Genomic DNA, 21,480 nt, shown 5'->3' with positions numbered 1-21,480 from the left:
GGGGCCAGCCAGAGGTGGTATTTGCCGGTTCTCTGAACTGCTCAAAATTTCCACTACCGGTTCTGTAGAACTTGCTATATTTCACCCCCAACCATGAGATCAATAAGGGCCATTCCTGACGTTTTAGAAAATATTTATTCCGAAGAAAAGTTCACTCCTTACAAATTTGAACTGGAACATTCTCAATATTGCAATACGGGTTTTATATATATAAAAAAGGCTTAAGATGGATGCAATAAAAACAATTTCTTTGTGGTTTTTTTTCTTTTTAAATTACACAGCTAAAACTAAAAAAAAAACAACAGCTCCAAGGGAAGTTACTTTTAAGGATATACATTTAAATTTGTCAAGAGCTGAAAAACCAAAAAAAAAAAAAAAAAAAGCGGCTTTTGAAGGGTTTTCAAAAGTTTTTTTTTTTGGATTTGAGCGAATGGGTTACTTCCAAATACTTGTTTTAACGGACGACAGTTTCAGGTTGAGGGATTCGCCAACCCAGAATTAAGTTCACTTTCACCGTAGAAAGTTCATAGAAGTAGCACAATTTGATCATTTCCTGGGGGTTTTCTTTGTTTTTTGTTTTAACCAACTAGCAACTGAAACAATGAGCAACACCAACAAAAACAAGAGTTTTTTTTTTTTTCCTGTACATCTTTCTTACAAAAAATCGCTGTACAATGCCCCCTAAACTCGCCTACATTTTTGGCTGGATTAAAATGATCTTTCAACTGTCTTTGTAATCAACTAGAAAGTAAACGGTTAAAAACTTCGCACATCAGTATCCTCAAAGAGGGGATAATTCTTCTTTTTAAAAAAAAAAAAAATTGGCAAGGACTCCTAGGCAAGTCTCAAAACTCTCGCCCCCGGCATCTTCGCTCTTCTTGCTCACGGCATAAAATAAAAGACGGTTCGACGTGCAAAAAATTCAAATCTCGTCCTTTTAGATGATTTTCCTCGGAATGGAGCGATGTCAAGCATGATGAGGAAGGAATCTTTTAAACTTTTGAGATGAGAGTCTAAAAACACAACAGGTCATGGAAACATGATCACGCCGGAAAACCATCAGGGTCGAGACGGGTGAAGAACCATCCGTGATCGGTCTTGAAGGCCCTCATCCGTATCTCAACGGGCTTCGCTATCGTCCCAAGTCTTCAGGACACGTCTACAGCCACGGATGCCAGGCTGGGTCCATGCGGCACAGGTTGTCCAAGCTGTTCGCGGCCGCAACCAAAGTGTTGACTTTGCTCTCTCCGCCTTCGAACTGGGCCAGGTTATGGAGCCTGGTCATGATGGCGGTCACAGCTTTCTGAACCAGTGACACCAGCTGTTGGCTGTCCATGTTCTCCGGCTGCCCGGCTGCTGAGAGCGGAGAGGAGGTATCCTCCTGGGTCTTCTTATGCCAAGCAATGGTTTCATCCCGCAGCACTGTTTTCAGGATGCCGTCGACCTAGAAGGAAACGGAATAACAGAATGAGGAGGTGGAAGGAACCTTGAAGGGCTTCTTGTCCAACTCTTGCCCATGACAAGAGACCCTGTACCATTCCAGACAAATGGCTATCCAATCTCTTCTTGAAAACTTCCAGAGATGGAGCACCCACAACCTCTGGTGGCAAGCCATTCCTTTAATTAATTGCTTTCCAGAAGATGGAGCACAACTTCTGAAGGCAACCCGTTGCACTGATTAATATTTTTTTTTTAAATTTGATTTATATGCCGCCCTTCTCTGGAGACTCAGGGCGGCTTACAATGCGTTAAGCAATAGCCTTCATCCTTTTGTATATTTATACAAAGTCAGCTTATTGCCCCCACAACTGGGTCCTCAATTTACCTACCTTAGAAAGGATGGAAGGTTAAGTCAACCTTGAGCCTTGGCGAGATTCGAACCTGCAGTAATTGCAGGCAGCTGGTCTTAATAACAGGGTGCTTTAAACCACTGTACTACCAAGGCTCTTAGACCACTATACTTTAGACCACTGTAGACCACTTTAGACCACTGTACTACCAATTGATCTCACTGTCAGGCTCCAGTCCCCCAATCCTCTTTGTTGCTCTTCTCTGCAGTCTTTCCAGCGTTTCAACATCTTTTATTTTTATATATTTACATTTATATATATATTTATATTCCTCCATACCCGTCCTGCGAGTCCCTTGGACTGCAAGGCGATCGAACTGGTCAGTCCTAGAGGAGATCAACCTTGACTGCTCTTTAGAAGGCCAGATCCTGAAGAGGAAACTCAAATACTTTGGTCACCTAAGGAGAAGGAAGGACTCCCTGGAGAAGAGCCTAACGCTGGGAACGATGGAGGGCAAAAGAAGAAGGAGACGACAGAGAACGAGGTGGCTGGATGGAGTCACTGAAGCAGTCGGCCTGATCTTAAATGGACTCCAGATGATGGTAGAGGACAGGAAGGCCTGGAGGAACGTTGTCCATGGGGTCGCAATGGGTCAGACACGACTTCGCGACTAACAACAACAACAAAATATTCCTCTTATTTATATTCATTTAATAAGGGGAGAGTTTGAATTCACAGTCTGGACCAAGCCACAAGCACTGAAGCAGGAGGTTTTATACTTCAGAAACATATACACTGTTAAAATATTTTAATCTGATTCTCTTTTGGTGAATGGAGTGGGGAGGTTGCATTTATGATCATTTATCCAGGATAAGAATCATAATTTATTACAATTTATGATCATTTATCCTGGGCGATCATCACAATCTGTTACAATTGACGCTAATTTGGCACAATTTATGATAATGTCTCCAGGGTGATAATCGTAATTTATTAGGAATGTAAATTTCTTTATTGAGGTCATTAAGTGACAGGACTGAACTGATATTCCAATATTCAGAATATCCAAATCTATATTGGCAATATCAGGATACTTGTGAAAGTCTGAACAGACAAAATATTGCTTTGCAGATGGCATTTCGTTCATTAATTGTTGTTAATCTTAATTTTAATGCTTTTAATACCCTTATATTTATGTTTGATAGATCTGTGAGCCGCCCAGAGTAACTCGAGACAATGTAATGGGTGGCATATAAATTTAATAATAAAGAGAAACTAAAGAGAAACAGTTCGGTTAAGGCACCAGCCTGGAAACCAAGAAATGGTGAGTTCTAGTCCTTTGATGTGAATGCCATCTGGGTGACTTTGGGCCAGTCACCAGGAGACTGGGAGTTCTAGTCCTGCCTTAGGCATGAAAGCCAGCTGGGTGATTTTAAGTCAATCACCAGGAAACTGTGAGTTCTAGTTCCGCTTTAGGCATGAAAGCCAGCTAAGTGACTTTGGACCAATCACCAGGAGACTGGGAGTTCTAGTCCAGCCTTAAGCATGAAAGCCAGCTGGGTGACTTTGGGCCAATCACCAGGAGACTGTGAGTTCTAGTCCAGCCTTAGGCATGAAAGCCAGCTAAGTGATTTTGGACCAATCACCAGGAGACTGTGAGTTCTAGTCCCACCTTAAGCATGAAAGCCAGCTAAGTGACTTTGGACCAATCACCAGGAGACTGTGAGTTCTAGTCCCACCTTAAGCATGAAAGCCAGCTAGGTGACTTTGGGCCAATCACCAGGAGACTGTGAGTTCTAGTCCCACCTTAAGCATGAAAGCCAGCTGGGTGACGTTGGACCAATCACCAGGAGACTGAGAGTTCTAGTCCCACCTTAAGCATGAAAGCCAGCTAAGTGACTTTGGGCCAATCACCAGGAGACTGGGAGTTCTAGTCCTGCCTTAGGCATGCCAGCCAGCTGAATAACTTTTGAGCCAATCATTCTCTCCCAGCCAACCCACCTCATAAGGTTATTGTTGTGAGGAAAACATGAGGAGGAAGATATATTGGATATGTTCACTGCCTTGCGTTACTTGTAAAAATATTAACGGAAACACACAAATAAACACACAAATCACTCACGCCCTTGTCACCTCACGCCTGGATTATTGTAATGCTCTCTACATGGGGCTCCCCTTGAGAAGCACCCGAAGGCTCCAACTGGTCCAGAATGCGGCCGCGCGGGTGGTAATGGGAGCAATGTGGCGCTCTCATGTAACCCCCCTCCTGCGCGAGCTGCACTGGCTCCCAGTGGTCTTCCGGGTGCGCTTCAAGGTTTTGGTTACTATCTTTAGAGCGCTCCATGGCTCAGGACCAGGGTACTTACGAGACCGCCTCCTGCCACCAATAGCCTCTCACCGACCAGTTCGCTCCCATAGAGAGGGACTCCTCAGGGTGCCGTCGGCCAAACAATGTCAACTGACGGCCCCCAGGGGGAGAGCCTTTTCTGTGGGGGCACCTGCCATCTGGAACGAGCTCCCCCCGGAGATACGGAGGATCCAAGACTTACGCATCTTCCGCCGCGCCCTAAAACGTTTCTATTCCAACAGGCTGGTCTGGCCTAACTCTCCCTTTTTAATTGGCTTTTAAACTGGCTTTTAAATTGGGTTTTAAACCTCTTTAGATAAATTTGGATGTTTTTTAATCTTTGAGCCTAAATTACTTAATCTGTTTCTAAATAGTTTTTAACTTCTATATGCATTTGTATTTATCATGGCTGTTCACCACCCTGAGTCCTTCGGGGGTAGGGCGGTATACAAATATGAAAAATAAATAAATAAATAAAATAAATAAATAATCAATCCATCTATTTAAAGTCAATCCATCCACAAATGTTCTGGTACCGAAGGGATCGACCAGGTGCCCTTCTCAGCACACTGATCCAGCGCCAGAGCAGCTACTACACACTTACTTTGAAGTTCGGCTGAGCAAAACAACGAGCCACGGCAATCATGGATGCTGTGAGGGGCCCGGAGACCCCGATGGTGGTGAGGAACTCCGAAATGTTTGGGGTGAGCCGGAACGGGACGGGTCTGTTGGCGTCCAGATCCCCGGTAGCGTCGTTGATGTCAAACCGGAAATAGGCCACGTTTAATTTGCCCGTATCCTAAGGTTGGAAATGAAAACACAAGCACAACGTTGGAAGGAACGACAGAGAAAAAGGGGGGTGGGAAAGAAAATCTACTCCAAAACAATAATGCACAGCCTGGGGCCCCCGGGGGCCCTCTTAAAACCTTCAGGGTGGCCCCCAGAGGCTTCCAAACACTTCTACCCAAAAATTGTTAACGTGATGGAAAGAGACAATGTACAGGTGGTTCTCGACTTACGACGGTTTGTACAACGAACGTTTGAAGTTACGACGCATTGAAAAAAAGGGACTTATGACCGTTTTTCACACTTAACGACCAATGCAGCATCCCCATGGTCACGTGATTAAAATTCAGACACAACCGGCTCATATTTATGACGGCTGCAAAGTCCTGGGGGTGATATATGATACACTTTTGCGACCTTCTGACGAGCAAAGACAATGGGGAAGCCGGATTCACTTCATACAACGGTACGTCACCACTGCAGGGATTCACTTAACGTCTGTGGCAAGAAAGGTCGTAAAATGGGGCAAAACTTGCTTTAATCCGACATCCCACTCAGCGTCGGAAATTTTGGCCCTCTGCTGCGGTCGCACATCGAGGACTTCCTGTATCACAGAAGTGGAAGGAGCCCCATTCAGTGGCTAAGTGTGGTCGCGTTCAATTAGTGCAATTTTAATGACAATGGAAAGGGACGCGGTGGCTCGGTGGCTAAGACGCCGAGCTTGTCGATCGAAAGGTCGGCAGTTCAGCGGTTCGAATCCCGAGTGCCGCGTAACGGGGTGAGCTCCCGTGACTTGTCCCGGCTTCTGCCAACCTAGCAGTTCGAAAGCACGTTAAAAAAAAATGCAAGTTGAAAAATAGGGACCATCTTTGGTGGGAAGGGAACAGCGTTCCGTGCGCCTTTGGCGTTGAGTCATGCCGGCCACATGACCACGGAGACGTCTTCGGACAGCGCTGGCTCTTCGGCTTTGAAACGGAGATGAGCACCGCGCCCCCTAGAGTCGGGAACGACCAGCACATACGTGCGAGGGGAACCTTTACCTTTATCTTAATGACAATGGGTTTAGACTTTAACCCTCACCCCCCCCCTTCCCTCAACATTTTTTGGCCTGTGGCCCGCTAGAGATTTCGGATTGGAAAAAAAGAGGGGGGGGAGCCCTCCTCCTATTCAATTGTAGGCGACGTTTCTGATAGACGAGGTCGACGGTCATGCGGAATGCAAAGAGCCGCTTTTCCCAACCCGCTCAGGCAGGATCGGCACAGCGAGGTTAACAAGAAATTCAGCTTCGAACGCAGCCCTCTATTAACCGGCGTATAAAGATGACAGGTATAAACTCTCTCAGCAAGGTATCAATCCCGAATAATGGCTTCTTTTGTTGTGCTGCCGGATGGGTCGGCCCGAGCGGGGAGGAGAGGGGGGGGGGGAGAAAAAAAATTGCTCGTTTCTGCTTTTTTTTTTTTTTTTTCTCTCCGCATAGGAACTTTCGATGGACTCCCTGACAATGCAGCTGAAAAGAAACGGTTGAGAATTGGAAGGAAGGGGGGGGGAGGGAGGAGGAGGGGAGGGTCCATTAAAATTTTCAGCGAACTCAGCATCTTTTTCGCCTTAAGAGCAAGCCAAGGAAAAGACGAAAAAAAAGAGTTTCTGGACTTCCTTCTCAACCTCTTCGCTTCTCCGCAGTGGCCGGAGAAGACATCGGAGGATCCTTCTCTGTGGTGAACCGACGGGCTGTATCTTGCGTGTACGGGTGTAGGCAGCGAGCAGACGCGTTGTATCTGTGTGTTAAGGGTGTGGGCAATTTCTCCCCAGCTCCCCAAACACGACAAACCCTCTGTATTTAAATCAATGATTCCTTTATTAGGAGCGCTGGCAGTCCCGGCAAAAGGTTTCTCTCTCACCGCAGGCTAACAAGTCTGTCCGGCAGGGAGATGAATAGTTGTCTGCCACACCTATTCATCTCCGCCCCCTGCCTTTTATCCCCAGAGCTAGGGTGGGGTTTTGCTAGCAGCGGTGGCTCTTCTGTCCCAAGGACCGGCCTATAGATTTCCACTGCTCTCCTCTCCTCTGCCTTCTGTGCATTCGTGTCAGGCACCAGACCCAGCTGTTCCTCCTCTTCCTCATCAGCCACCTCCAGACCTGGGAGCTGTTGACTCTCCATCTGACGGCTGATGGATTGCCCAGGCTCCAACTCTGTCTCTCTCTCTCTCTGACAGCTCCAGCTTCCCCCTCGGAACTCTCAGATTGCCTTAATGCTGACCCTGACTCCCACTCCTCCTCCTCCTCCTCTGATTCGGCTGCTGGAAGGGCCGGCAGCCGACAGACCACAACAATGGGGTCAGTGCATGGGTCACTTCTCACAGACAAGGTCCCTTAGAGCCAACCCTCCCTCGAAACCTACCTGAGCAATCTGCAACATCTCAGGGTTGAGTCGGTTCAGATGGAAGACAAATTCCGCGAAACCGATCAGCGCCAACTGGATCGTGAACATCTTCCGGAACGTCCAGTAATCGGTGGCGTTGGGAAACGTGTGAAGGGCCCATTCCTTCAGCATGCTGCGTGGCACCATGTTGCCCTGAACTTCTTTCAGAATATCCCGGAGAACCTGAGAAGGGAAGCGTAAGTTGATCAGGAGGTGGGTTAGTTATGTTGGTTGGCGTAGGATGAAGATTCTCAACTTGTGGTCCGTGGAACCCCTAAGGCTGTGATGGCGAACCTGTGGCACATGGAGCCATATCTGGGGCGTGCGAGTGTTGCCCTAGCTCAGCTCCAGCACGCATGTGCGTTGCCAACCAGCTGATTTTCGGGCCTTCTGGGCCCACTGGAAATCAGGAAACGGGCTGTTTCTGGCCTCCGGAGGGCCTCCCGGGGCGGGGGGGGGAGGCCGCTTTTGTCTTCCCCAGGCTCCTAGAAAGGGTCTGGAGCCTGGGGAGGGCGAAAAACGGGCCTTCTGGTCCTACCGGAAGTCAGGAAATGGGTCATTTCTGGCCTTCAGAGGGCCTCTGGAGGGTGGGGAAGGCTGTTTTCACCCTCCCCAGGCTCCAAGAAAGCCTCTAGAGCCTGAGGAGGGCGAAAAATGGGCATATGGGGGGAGCGGGGAGGGGGTCGCACATGCATGCGTGGGGGGGCGGTATACATTGAATTATGGGTGTGGGCACGTGTGCGTGCGACCCTCCCGTGCTCCCCCCGCTTTTGGCACGCGACGGCAAAAAAGTAAGCCATCACTGCCGTAAGGGCTGCGATGTCGTCACAGGGGGTCTGCGAAGGCTTGAAGAAATGTTATGATTTAAATCTTGAGTTAAGTCTTGGGGGGCTCCATGGCCATAGACTATGGCCACAAAAGATATTTAAAGGGGGTCTATGGTGAAGAAAAGGTTGAGAACCACTGGTATAGGAGATGATCAGCCTGAGCCTGAGGGAGGGGGTCAAACATGTCATCAGTCTGAGTCCCTTCTGCCCACAAGAGATCTAAGTCCAGCCCACCTTGAAGTTCTTCTATGTTTATCCCCCGCTAATTTCCCTTGACTGTTAATAGTTCAGATTCTTGTAAAGCGCTTAAGCTTACAATAAATCTTTATACCCATTCGAGCTGTCTGGATCTCCTGATTTTCCTGGCATTTGACAAATGGGTGCCATGGGGCAGAATCGTGGACCAATTTCTCCTATGTTTCTTGGGAATTTGGATCTTGCAGTTTAACCCAACTGGAGAACACCAAGTTGAGGAAAACTTTGATGTTATCTTCTGAAGTTCTTCTTCCGTTATCACTTTTGGGGTGGTCAAATCTTACTGTTCCGTGCGGTGCTTCTCAACCTCTTTTAAGATGGATGGACTTCAACTCCCAGCATGTTGAGGAATAATGGCTGGGGAATGGCTTCCTCATACTGGCTGGGGAATCCTAGGAGTTGAAGTCCACGCATTTTAAGATTACCAAGGGTGACAACACTGGACTAGGCGATTCTTCTGGTCCTTCCATCTCTATCATTCATGGCTGGCTGGGGAATCCTGGGAGTTGATGTCCACCCATCTTCAAGTTCCCAAGGTGGTTGTGGCCTGCCAGCGGCCAGCAGAGCTGGCAGCCGAGTCAGACAGTGGGGAGGTTGGGGAGGAACATGGGCCGGTCCTGGGGGCTGGGGAAAGCTCGGACGAGGACTCTGCGTTGGAGGCAGAGAGAGAGAGATAGACAGTAGTGAGGCAGAGAAACAGCTGGAGCCCGTTCCCAGTGTGAGCATGCTCAGAGCTGCCAGAAGACGAGAACAGCTAAGAAAGCAGGGTCAACTCGGGAGTAAAGCCACACCTTGGAGATGATTGGCCCTTCCGATAGGAAACAAAGGGGGGGGGTGAACGGAGAGGGGGCTTTTGCAGGAAACAATTCGTTCGGTCGGTCATTTCACGAGTGGAAAGTTCTGTTCGTGACTCTAAGAGACTCTGTGCCAAGTTTTGCCTTGTACTGCATTTGGAAACAAGTTACATGGCAGCTTGCCAAGCGAGATAAGGTTTGTGTTGATAAATATTCCTTTGAAAAACTGTTCGGACAAACCTTGCTGACTGTGAATGAAAGGAATTCACAGTCGTGTAAATAAAAGAGGTTTTGCTGGGACCAATTCCTGCTTCCTGCTTTTTAAGAGAGCCTAAGTCAGAACAAAGGTAGAGAAACACTGGAGTAGGTGATCCTTCTCGTCTTTCCAACTGTCATTCATGGCTAGCTGGGGAACCCTGGGAGTTGACGTCCACCCATCTTCAAGTTGCTGAGGTTGAGAAAACACCGGTTCAGTTGGTCTCTAAAAGGCTTAGATCAGCCTCCACTCCTTCTACAGGCAAGCTGGGTCTCACGTGCAAATTATCTGTAAGTCACTCGTAATGAATTACTACAGCACGGACTGGCTTAATTAATTGGAGCTGGAAATAAAAGAGGGGAGCTGCTCGGAAAGAACAATCACTGCACTTGCTCAAATTAAATTATTTAGGGAGACAAAATTTCTGCGCGCCGAAGGCAAGTACCTTGGAAAAGGAAAAAAAGAAAAGGAGGCAGATGTTTCAAGTCACTTGATTTTTAAGGCTGGGCCAAGAATGAAAGGTTGCTTATTAGCAGGTGAACTTTCGAGATACGGTGCACCTGGAATTAAAAACGGGTCAAGGACAACCTTTCGGTCTTGCCTATAAATTTTAAACCTTTTAAAGCTAACCATTTCGGCTCAGAAATGGATGAGTAAGGATGGTAATGGAAGATTAATGCGTACCTACTCCTCCTCGGAAAGAGTCAAGACTGTGTTTTAGTCAGAGTAAGGAAATTACGGGAAGGGCGTGGGAACAGGGCTTAAATGCCCACACCGTAAAAGACCAATCTCTTGAGTAAACAACTCCGGAACATAGAATAGGGTTGGAAGGCACCTTGGAGGTCATCTAGTCCAACCCCTGATCAAGCAGGACCCTATTTAATCATGGACAAATGGTTGTCCAGTCTCTTCTTGAAAACCTTCGTACTCACAACTTCTGGAGGTAAGCTGTTCCATGGATTGACTGTTCTCACGGTCAGGAAATTTCTCCTTAGTTCTAAATTGCTCCTCTCTTTGATTAGTTTCCACCCATTGCTTCTTGTCCTGCCTTCAGATGCTTTGGAGAATAGCTTGACTCCCTCTTCTTTGTGGCCACCCCTTAGATATTGGAAGATGCTATCATGCCACCTCCTGGTCCTTCTTTTCATTAGACTAGACCGGGGTCGGCAACTTTAAACACTCAAAGAGCCATTTGGAGCCGTTTCCCAAACAAAAGAAAACACCGGGAGCCACAAAACTCTTCCCATGCCTGACTATTTCCTGAACGGCCACAAAACTAGCATATGTAGTTTTATTTATTTATTTTTTAATTTTAATTTGATTTATATGCCGCTCTTCTCCGGAGACTCAGGGCGGCTTACAATGCGTTAAGCAATAGCCTTCATCCTTTTGTATATTTATACAAAGTCAGCTTATTGCCCCCACAAACTGGGTCCTCATTTCACCTACCTTAGAAAGGATGGAAGGCTGAGTCAACCTTGAGCCTCGGAGAGATTCGAACCTGCAGTAAATTGCAGGCAGCTGTGTTAATAACAGGGTGCTTAGACCACTGTACCATCAAGGCTCTAGTTGAATTAAACATTCTGTTTTCTTCTGAAACTTTTCTTTTCTTGGATTTATCCATGGTTGGCCTACCAGGAGTCGAAAAGCTCAATAAATCGTGTGCCGGCAGGTGTCGCACACTGGCGATTGTGACTAATATTTTGAGCAACAGGGAGCCGCAGCAGAGGGGTGAAAGAGCCACATGCGGCTCCAGAGTTGCGGGTTGCTGACCCCTGGACTAGAAATACCCAATTCCTGCAATTGTTCTTCATATGTTTCAGCCTCCGGTCCCCTAATCATCTTTGTTGCTCTTCTCTGCACTCTTTCTAGAACCTGAATCTCATTTTTGAACCGTGGTAACCAGAACGGGACACTAAAGTGGACAGTCCTTTCTGGGGTGTGATACCTGATGACTGGCCTGGGTCCCTCGTGCCTGGACGGTGGCCAGCCGGTCGTAGTAGCGAGAAATGGGGCTGTCGTGCTCAATCCCTTTCTTGGCACAGCGTTGTTTGTAAATCTCCACCAGGGAGAGAGAAGAAGGATTGTCCTCCACAAGACGCATCTGGGGAGAGACAGCCACGACACGGGGAACTGGAGAAAGGAGACAAGAGAAAAAAATCAGAACATAAAATTCAAGCTGGGCGGATACGACCTCGTAGACGACCCTCATTCTGTCAAGGACCTCGGAGTACTCATCTCTAATGATCTAAGCGCCAGAGCTCACTGTAACAGCATTGCCAAAAAGACATTAAGAGTTGTCAACCTAATCTTGCAAAGCTTCTTCTCCGGTAATATTGCACTGCAAACTAGGGCATACAAAACCTTTGCTAGACCAATTCCTCAATACAGCTCGTCTGCCTGGAACCTGCACTGCATATTGGACATTGAGCGAGTCCAGAGGTATTTCACAAGAAGAGTCCTCCACTCCTCTGCTCGCAATAAAATACCTTATGCCACCAGACTCCAAATTTGGGGCTTAGACAACTTAGAACTATGCCGACTTCAGTCTGACCTAAACCTAGTACACAAAATTATCTGCTACAATGTCCTACCTGTCAATGACTACTTCAGCTTCAACCGCAACAATACACGAGCACACAATAGATACAAACTCAAGGTAAACCGCTCCAAACTCAATGTCGAAATCCACAGCTGGCTGGGGAATTTAGAGAGTTGAACTCTCAGAATTTTGGAAATTGAATTCTGGGATTTGAAATCCACAGCTGGCTGGGGAATTCAGGGAGTTGAAGTCTCCGAATTTTTGGAGTTGAAGTCCACAGGTCTTTAAAGTTGCCAAAGTTGGGGCAGCCTCTGTCCTAGCCTCTGAGTTGAGCAGCATGGACTCTGGATTTTTCACTCAAAATCATGCAAGGTTTGTTCACCCCTCAATATCACAGCCACAAGATCGAGTTGATTGATCCGCTGCAGATGCTTTGGGGGGGGGGGGAATTCACTCAGCACATTTCTAAAGCTTTCCCGACGTTCTACTGGAACCTTTACAACAAGGTCAGGCAACAGCTGCAACCCTGAACGTGGCACACGCCCTCTTCTGCAGGAGAGAAAAGGGAGGAACGTGAGGTGCGTGCTTTGCCGATGGATGGGCAGCCTTTCTATTGTCAAGGCTTGGATTGCTTCCGAGGTAACCTCTGGAGGAGGGAGAGAGAGCAAACAATGGGTGGAGATTGAAAGAGAGAGCAAAGGACTGGGAGACCGGCCCATCTAAATAAAAGCTGTAGTATTTCATCAATCATTATGCAGAAGCTGATTAAGTGAAGAGCATCGTGGTCTTTGGCCATGAGAGAGAGAGGGGGGGGAGGCAGAAGGAGAAAGAGAGAGAAGGAAAGAGGGAGGGAGAGAGAGGAGAGAAAGAGAGAGGCAGAAGGTGAAATAGAGAGGAGAGAGAAGGAGGGAGGGAGAGAGAGACAGAAGGAGAAAGAGAGAGAAGGAAAGAAAGAGAGGAGAGAAAGAGACAGGAGAAAGAGAGAGAAGGAAAGAGGGAGGGAAAGAAGAGAGAAAGAGAGGCAGAAGAGGAAATAGAGAGGAGAGAGAAGGAGGGAGGGAGAGAGAGAGAGAGGCAGAAGGAGAAAGAGAGAGAAGGAAAGAGGGAGGGAGAGAGGAGAGAAAGAGAGAGGCAGAAGGTGAAATAGAGAGGAGAGAGAAGGAGGGAGGGAGAGAGAGACAGAAGGAGAAAGAGAGAGAAGGAAAGAAAGAGAGAGGAGAGAAAGAGACAGGAGAAAGAGAGAGAAGGAAAGAGGGAGGGAAAGAAGAGAGAAAGAGAGAGGCAGAAGAGGAAATAGAGAGGAGGGAGAGAGGAGGGAGGGAGAGAGAGAGAGATGGAGAACAAGAGAGAAGGAGAAAAGGAGGGAGGGAGGGAGGGAGAGAGAGAGACAGAAGGAGAAGGAAAGAGAAGGAAAGAGAGAGAGGAGAAAAAGAGAGAGACAGAAGGAGAAGGAGAGAGGAGAGAGAAGGAGAGGGAGGAAGAGAGAGGAGATAGAGAGGAGAAAGAGAAAGAAGGAAAGAAAGAGAGGAGAGAGGAGAAAGAAGGGGAGGGAGGGAGGAGATAAAAAGAGAGAGAGAAGGAAAGAAAGAGAGGAGAAAGAGGAGAGAAAGAGAGACAGAAGGAGAAAGAGAGAGAGAGGGAGAGAGGAGAGAAAGAGAGAGGCAGAAGGGGAAAGAGAGAGGAGAGGGAAGGACAGGGAGGGAGGGAGGGGGAGTCAGCTACTTTGTCCAGAAGCCACCTCCAAGTGATATATTCTTCATATTGGGTTTCCAAGCCCAAAAATACAGACCAAACCCTCCGTCATTAAGCGATGGGGTCATTAAGTGAGTCATCAGCCTTCGCAAGGTTTAACTTCCTATTTACGGACCCGTCCAGATTGCTGTTTCTTTAAAGATGAAAAGCTACCTCGGGTTTTTATTTGCCAGACTCGGATAGAGTAAATTGGACTTGGTTGCAAATAAACAAGAGCTGTCAAAATTTGGGTGCAGAGAAAAGAAAGGGAGGAAGGAAAAAAATAAGCATTAAAGTAACAATACATCCCATCTCAAATGGGTTGTTAAAAATGACTCTGATTGAAGTATTTACTTTCCGAGCATATTCTTGGTGGGTGGTTTTGGGGTTTTTTCTCTCTCTCTTTCTCTCTTTTATTGTACGCAAAGAATTATTGTGTGACAGGCCACTATATATACTCAGCCATCAGTATACTCACGGAATGTTAAAATATATATATCTATATATATAATAAAGCCTCCAGAACCAAAAGGTTTTGTTTGAATACTGTAATCAAATATAATTGAGAAGCAAAAAACGACGGACATAAATTGCAACCGAAGAGAAATCTTGACGTTTTAACAGAGCGCTATGAATTAACAATGCCAGTGTTATGTTATTTTGCCAACAGAGGTTTTACAGGTAAGACTACAACTGCGACCATTGTTGCTAAGCAAGACGGTTGTTAAGTAAATCAATTTTATGACCAGTCCAACTTCCTGCTCTGAAAAATAATCACCCAGTCTCTGTCCAAGGACCTCCAATGAAGAATAGAATAACAGAGTTGGAGGTCTTCTGATCCAACCCCCTGCTTAGGCAGGAAACCCTACACCACTTCAGACAAATGGTTATCCAACATCTTAAAAACTTCCAGTGTTGGAGCATTCACAACTTCTGGAGGCAAGTAGTTCCACCGATTAATTGTTCTCACTGTCAGGAAATTTCTCCTTAGTTCTAAGTTGCTTCTCTCCTTGATGAGTTTCCACTCGTTGCTTCTTGTCCTACCTTCAGGTGCTTTGGAGAATAGCTTGACTCCCTCTTCTTTGGGGCAGCCCCTGAGATATTGGAAGACTGCTATCATGTCTCCCCTAGTCCTTCTTTTCATTAAACTAGACATACCCAGTTCCAGTAACCGTTCTTCCTATGTTTTAGCCTTTCAGTCCCCTAATCCTCTTTCTTGCTTTCTAATTTCTAATTATTCTCCAAAGCACTAGAGGATGGAACAAGAAGCGATGGGTGAAAGCTAATCCAAGCTAGAACTAAGGAGAAATAGGGGGGACATGATAACAGTGTTCCAATATCTCAGGGGCTGCCCCAAAGAAGAGGGAGTCAAGCTATTCTCCAAAGCACCTGAGGGCAGGACAAGAAGCAATGGGTGGAAACTAATCAAGGAGAGAAGCAACCTAGAACTAAGGAGAAATTTCCTGACAGTGGCGACAATTCATCAGTGGAATAACTTGCCTCTAGAAGTTGTGAATGCTCCAACACTGGAAGTTTTCAAAAATAGACCTGGCTAAACATTAGATTGGGATAAGGTCTCCTGCCTTTAGCAGTGGGTCAGACTAGAAGGCCTCTGAGCTCCCTTCCAGCCCTATGATTCTATCTTCAATATTCTCATTTTTTGGCCCATTCGTCTTCTTACCGTTCAGCCACCACTGCAATCTCTCCACCCCCTCTCCCCACAACGTTAAAGCAATTTTTTGGGGGGGCACCTCTCCATCTTCTCTTAGAGGGACGCGGTGGCTTAGTGGCTAAGAAGCTGAGCTTGTCGATCGAAAGGTTGGCAGTTCAGCGGTTCGAATCCCTAGTGCTGCGTAACGGGGTGAGCTCCCGTGACTTGTCCCAGCTTCTGCCAAACTAGCAGTTCGAAAGCATGTAAAAAAAAAAAATGCAAGTAGAAAAATAGGGAACCACCCTTGGTGGGAAGGGTACAGCGTTCCATGTGCCTTTGGCGTTGAGTCATGCCGGCCACATGACCACGGAGACGTCTTCGGACAGCGCTGGCTCTTCAGCTTTGAAACGAAGATGAGCACCGCCCCCTAGAGTCGGGAACGGCTAGCGCATACGTGCGAGGGGAACTTTTACATTTACCTCCATCTTTTCAAACTCACCAGTGAAGAACAGGTGTCTCTTCGTGGTTTCTTTCCTCTTTTCCAAACAGGGGTTGAGGAGGCGAAGGAGCTGCAGGACCCGTTCCTCTCTACGCGACTCGGTCAAACAAGCGTCGTTCATGACGAGGTAGGGGTAAATCTTCCCATTATGGCCTCGGATATACAGCCTTCTAGCTGCGGTGTTGTGTTTCTGTACGATCTCTACCCTGGGCATAAATCTATCGGGGGAGAGAAGAAGAAGAAGAGAGAACAAAAAAAAAAGAGAAAGATATAAAGCAGCCGAGTTTCCCCAATTCTAAAGCTTCGTTTCTCTCCTTCGAGATGAAAGTCAGATTTTTTAAAAGAGAGAGAGAGAGAGAGAAAAGAGGAATTCTATTACCTTACTTAAAAAGCTAACAATAGGAAGCACATTATGCCGTTTTGACGAACGCTGGCATTATGAATTTTTATAATGATACAAGCTTTTAAGCAACGCCGTGTGTTTTTTTTTTTTTCTCCCCTATTATGGGGCTCAGCCGAGATTAGTGTTTTCGGTGAAAAAGCTTCCGGAGATACACACACAAATCCTTTTGTCTCTTCCAAACGGAACGACAAAAACTTCTTTCAAACACGCGCAGAGGGAGACGGAAGGGAACAAGTTTGCTGAGCCAGAAACAACGCAACCTCTAGGCGGGATGTGCGATTTCCTGAGCGCCAGCCTTATTGAAACGATAGCCTCCTCGAGGAAGCTTTGGACTACAGGCCCCATGAGTCCCAGCTTGGAAAAGACTGGTCTATATACTAGGTAGTCCTTGATTGTGCAACCATTTGTTTAGTGACCGTTTTGAAGTTACGACGGCACTGGAAAAAAACTGACTGGTGGCCGTTTCCCGCTCTTAATTTAGCACATCATCCCTGCAACAAGGAAGTGGGGGGTTTGCTCTCTGTTTCAGAGACAAACTCCTTCTAGCACTGATGATGTTACCTAGTTGGGTAATTAAATGTCTGCAAGAAAACCATCAAGCTCAAGAGAGCATCAAGGACCCTACCACTTTCCTCTTCCTCCTCCTCCTCCTTTCTCCTTCCCTGCCTCCTCTTCCACTCCACAAACCCCACTCCCTTCTAATACTGATAACGTTACACAGTTGGGTAATGAAATATCTGCAAGAAAACCCAGCTCAGAGAGCACCAGTCTTCCTCACCCAGTCCTCCTCCTCTTCTCCATCTAACACTGATAACATTACCTAGATGGGTAATAAAACATCTGCCAAAAAACAACTACGCTCAGTGAGCACCAAGGACCCCAGAATTCAATCCCGAGTTACAAATATCAAATATCTTGAAAAGATTTTCAATGCATCCATTAAAAGAAAACTTAAAGACAACTGTATCCAGAACCATACAACACTACAACCAAGTTCTTTATTTTATTAGCCTTTTCTTACCGGGCAATTTTGATGTAGTAGTGAGTTGGTTTTGGCATCAGGAATTCCCCAGGAATTTCCACTTCGGCTGTCTGGGCAGAGAAGTTGCTAAGAAAACGACACTTTTCCTCGATGAGAAAAAATTTGGGCAGCTGCTTGGTTTTGGCCTCCAGGATTTTGATCCATTTCTTCAGTTTCGAAATGAGATTGTGAAGTTTCATGGAACCCGGCACGCTGAAGTCGAAATCTACGAGAGAGAAAGTAAAAAAAAAAAAGAAGCAAGCATTTGTTAGAAACTGAGATGAAAAAAGCGTTAAGGTATACCTGTGGCGCAGACTCCGTAAGAGCCTTGGTAGTACAGTGGTCTAAGGCACCCTGTTATTAAGCTGGTTATTAAGACCAGCTGCCTGCAATTACTGCAGGTTCGAATCTCGCCAAGGCTCAAAGTTGACTCAGCCTTCCATCCTTTCTAAGGTAGGTAAATTGAGGACCCAGTTGTGGGGGCAATAAACTGACTTTGTATAAATATACAAAAGAATGAAGGTTATTGCTGAGCACATTGTAAGCCGCCCTGAGTCTCCGGAGAAGGGCAGCATATAAATCAAATAAAAAAAAAAAAGTTGGTTTTCAGAATTTTGCTTCCTTTCCCTCTTCTTTCTACCGGTTTAAAAGGATGTCACAATGAAAAGCGTCAGAAAAAAGCAACAAAAACCCAAATAGGAACGTCGTACATCTTCAGAGGTATAGGAAATCTGGGAAGACACGGCTTTCTTGCCGATTTTTTCACAAGTTATATGATTTCCGGTATTTGGGTGGTGCGGTGGCCTAGAGGCGGCGCTCTCGCCTCACAATCAGGAGGTTGTGAGTTCGATCCTAGGTAGAGGCAGATATTTCTCTCTCTGGGCACAATGAGAATATATCTGCTGAACAAAACTCCACATTGGCAACAGGAAGGGCATCCGGCCACTAAACACTCAGTTCCATTCAGTTGCCCAGATTCCACCTTGCAAGGGATTATGGGGTCATTAAAAGAAGATTTCCAGTATTTACTTTATTGTTCTGAATCTATATTTTTCCTCGCTGATATTTAGTTAAAAGTGGCTTAGTGGTTCCTGGAGGGGAAAAGTGGAGTATAAATCATGTGCAGTCAAAGTTAAGAAACTTTCAGCACTTTATCCTCTAAGGTTTAAAATAGATAAGTGACAGTGACCTAAGATGATCTGTTCCAACTTACACAGTGTCAAAACAAAATACGTTTTGACATTTTGTGAGTGTTACTTGTTGGTGGGATAACCCTACTTATAAAAGAAGAAAGAAAAAAACCTGAACATTTCATTCTGTGTGGCAGTTAATTGCATAAAAGTAGGTAGGTCATTTCTTTCAAATCAAGTCAACTTCCGAAAGGTTAACTCGATGTGCAGTAAATCAGAACAGAACAGAAAAAAAAAAAAACCAGGGACCTTGTAGGTCATCTAGTCCAACCCCCAGGCCAAGCAGGAATCAAAGACAATTTTGTTTCTAAAAAAAAAAGGCAGGCAGAGATCATATTGCTCTACAGAAGCATATTATCTTTCTTTTCTTTTCTTTTTTTTTAAGGAAAATATGCCCAAAGATTCATATTTGTTTAGAGGAAATCAAATCTCATTCATTCGTTCGTTCAATTCATTCAACTTATAGACTGCCCAATAAGTACAGACTCAGTTATGGAGACTCTAGAAAGAGTGCGGAGAAGAGCAACCAAGATGATGGATGAGGGGACTGGAAGCTAAAACACACGAAGATCGGTTGCAGGAAATGGGTATGTCTAGTTTGATGAAGAGAAGGATTTAGGGGAGACATGATAGCAATCTTCCACTATCTCAGGGGCTGCCCCAAAGAAGAGGAAGTCAAGCTATTCTCCAAAGCACCTGAAGGTAGGACAAGAAGCAACGGGTAGAAACTAATCAAGGAGAGAAGCAACTTAGAACTAAGGAGGAATTTCCTGACAGTGAGAACAATTCATCAGTGGAACAACTTCCCTCCAGAAGTTGTGAATGCTCCAAAACTGGAAGTTTTTTAAGAAGAGGTTGGATAACCATTTGTCTGAAGTGGTGTAGAGTTTCCTGCCTAAGCAGGGGGTTGGACTAGAAGACCTCCAAGGTCCCTTCCAACTCTGTTATTCTCTTTTCTGTTTTTATACCAGTTTAGTAAACGGGTTTTTTTCTTAAAAAAAAGAAAAGAAAAGAAAGAAAACTATCCATAACAGTTAAATCAGGAAAACGGCAATAGATGAGTTGTTGGTGCCACTGGAATTATCTTGCTTAGAGATGCCAATATCTGCCTTTCAAGATTTTTGACAGCACATATATTTTCTAGTTTGGTCTGGCATTTTCATTAGGCTGTTCCTAAAAAGCAATTGACAGGCAGTTGACACTGGATAGTTTTAATCCATTTTCCCCCCTCCCTAATATTATTTTCATGGCCTGTCTCACACTTTGTATTCCATTTGTCCCCAAACGTCTCCTTTTTATCACCCCTGTAATCATCTTTAATAACGTGCGATTCTGTGTTATTAGTTGCTTTACTGTGAACTGCTTTGGAAGGGTTTTATAAAATTTAATTGAAAGAGGAATCCGAGGATGGGAAAAGACAGACTTCAGTGTCTTTCAAGTATTTATACGCCGAATCCGCCCCGTTGTGTTTAAGTAACAAAACTGGTGGCTGGGATTTGTTAAGCTCCACATTAACCCAAAAGGGATGCAGTGGCTCAGTGGCTAAGACGCTGAGCTTGTCGATCGAAAGGTCGGCAGTTCAGAGGTTCGAATCCCTAGTGCCGCGTAATGGGGTGAGCTCCCGTGACTTGTCCCAGCTTCTGCCAACCTAGCAGTTCGAAAGCACGTAAAAAATGCAAGTAGAAAAACAGGGACCACCTTTGGTGGGAAGGTAAGAGCGTTCCGTGCGCCTTTGGCATTGAGTCATGCCGGCCACATGACCACGGAGACGTCTTCGGACAGCGCTGGCTCTTCGGCTTTGAAACAGAGATGAGCACCGCCCCCTAGAGTCAGGGACGACTAGCACATATGTGCGAGGGGAACCTTTACCTTTAACCCAAAATGGAAATCTTTATTTTCAGGGCCATCCTATAAAAAAGGACGAATGGGAAAGGTAATACTCCTTAAAGAGAAACATATATTTAATAAAAGGTTTGACACAAGCATCTTCTATCTGGAATTCTCCTTCGCCTCTTCCTCCTCCTGCTCCTCTTCCTCCTCCTTCTCCCCACTTCCTCCTCCTCCTCCTTAATCTTCTCTTTCTGCTTCTCCTCCTCCTCCTTTCTGCTTCTCCTTCTGCCCCCTCCTCCTCCTCCTGCTTCTCTTCCTCCTCCTTTCTGCTTCTCCTTCTGCCCCCCTCCTCCTCCTTCTCTTTTTTCTGCTTCTCCTCCTCCTGCTTCTCCTCCTCCTCCTTTCTGCTTCTCCTCCTCTTCCTGCTCATCTTGTTTCTCCTCCTCCTCCTTCTCCTCCTCTTCCTTGTGTTTCTCCTTTCTGCTACTCTCCTCCTTCTGCTTCTCCTCCTCCTCCTCCTCCTTCCTGCTTCTCCTCTTCCTGCTCTTCCTGCTTCTCCTTTTCCTTCTCCTCTTCCTTGTGCTTCTCCTCCTCCTCTGCTTCTCTTCTCCAGCTTCTCCCCTTCCTGCTCCTCCTGCTTCTTTTTCCTTCTCCTCTTCCTTGTGCTTCTCCCCTTCTCCAGCTTCTCCTATTCCTGCTCCTCCTGCTTCTCTTTTTCCTCTTTCTCCTCCTCTTCCTTCTGCTTCTCCTCCTTCTGCTTCTCCTCCTCCTTCTGCTTCTCCTCCTCCACCTCCTCATTCTTCTTCTCCTCCTCCCTTCCCCCACCTTCCATGTTACTCAAAAAACAAGGCACGAAAAAGATTTGCTGAGCAGCTTTCAACAGCTGGATTTCCCTCTTTTCAAATACCAATATTTTTAATCCCTTTAGGAGGGACTAAGACAGATTATCGGCACGTCGCCAGGTTTTCAAAATGCCCTCAACCACCCCACCCCCCAACCCAGCCTTCAAAGCCGCAGAAAGACATCCATACACCGGGTTTACCCATGCGATGCCCTCTAAACGTGCTTGAAAATCATCCTCCATCATCCCCAGCCGGCCCAGAGGGGCTCCGAAGATTGAAACAGGCTGCCATCTCAAA

At 46.2% G+C, this 21,480-nt stretch overlaps 1 protein-coding gene across 4 annotated transcripts in view; it reads right to left on the bottom strand.

Annotated features, from left to right (window-relative positions):
* Window positions 1–116: 116 nt before the first annotated feature.
* The window catches only part of TRRAP (transformation/transcription domain associated protein), a 131,279-nt gene continuing 109,915 nt past the window's right edge, over window positions 117–21,480 (bottom strand). For all 4 annotated transcript variants that reach the window (XM_087878567.1, XM_087878570.1, XM_087878571.1 and 1 more), the window contains exons 66-71: window positions 17,322–17,547; window positions 15,898–16,115; window positions 11,423–11,607; window positions 7,322–7,525; window positions 4,742–4,936; window positions 117–1,444 (exon numbers count right to left, since the gene is read on the bottom strand). In XM_087878567.1, coding sequence (XP_087734693.1) covers window positions 1,160–1,444; window positions 4,742–4,936; window positions 7,322–7,525; window positions 11,423–11,607; window positions 15,898–16,115; window positions 17,322–17,547 — 1,313 coding nt within the window. In that variant the 3' untranslated portion in view covers window positions 117–1,159. The remainder of the gene's footprint in view (window positions 1,445–4,741; window positions 4,937–7,321; window positions 7,526–11,422; window positions 11,608–15,897; window positions 16,116–17,321; window positions 17,548–21,480) is intronic.

The sequence above is a fragment of the Pantherophis guttatus genome, chromosome 14, assembly GCF_059756535.1.
Source record: "Pantherophis guttatus breed Tessera chromosome 14, ASM5975653v1, whole genome shotgun sequence".
In the NCBI taxonomy this organism is placed as follows: Eukaryota; Metazoa; Chordata; class Lepidosauria; order Squamata; family Colubridae; genus Pantherophis; species Pantherophis guttatus.
The sequence above is the reverse complement of the archived record's forward strand: the minus strand, read 5'-3'. Positions and strand labels throughout refer to the sequence as shown.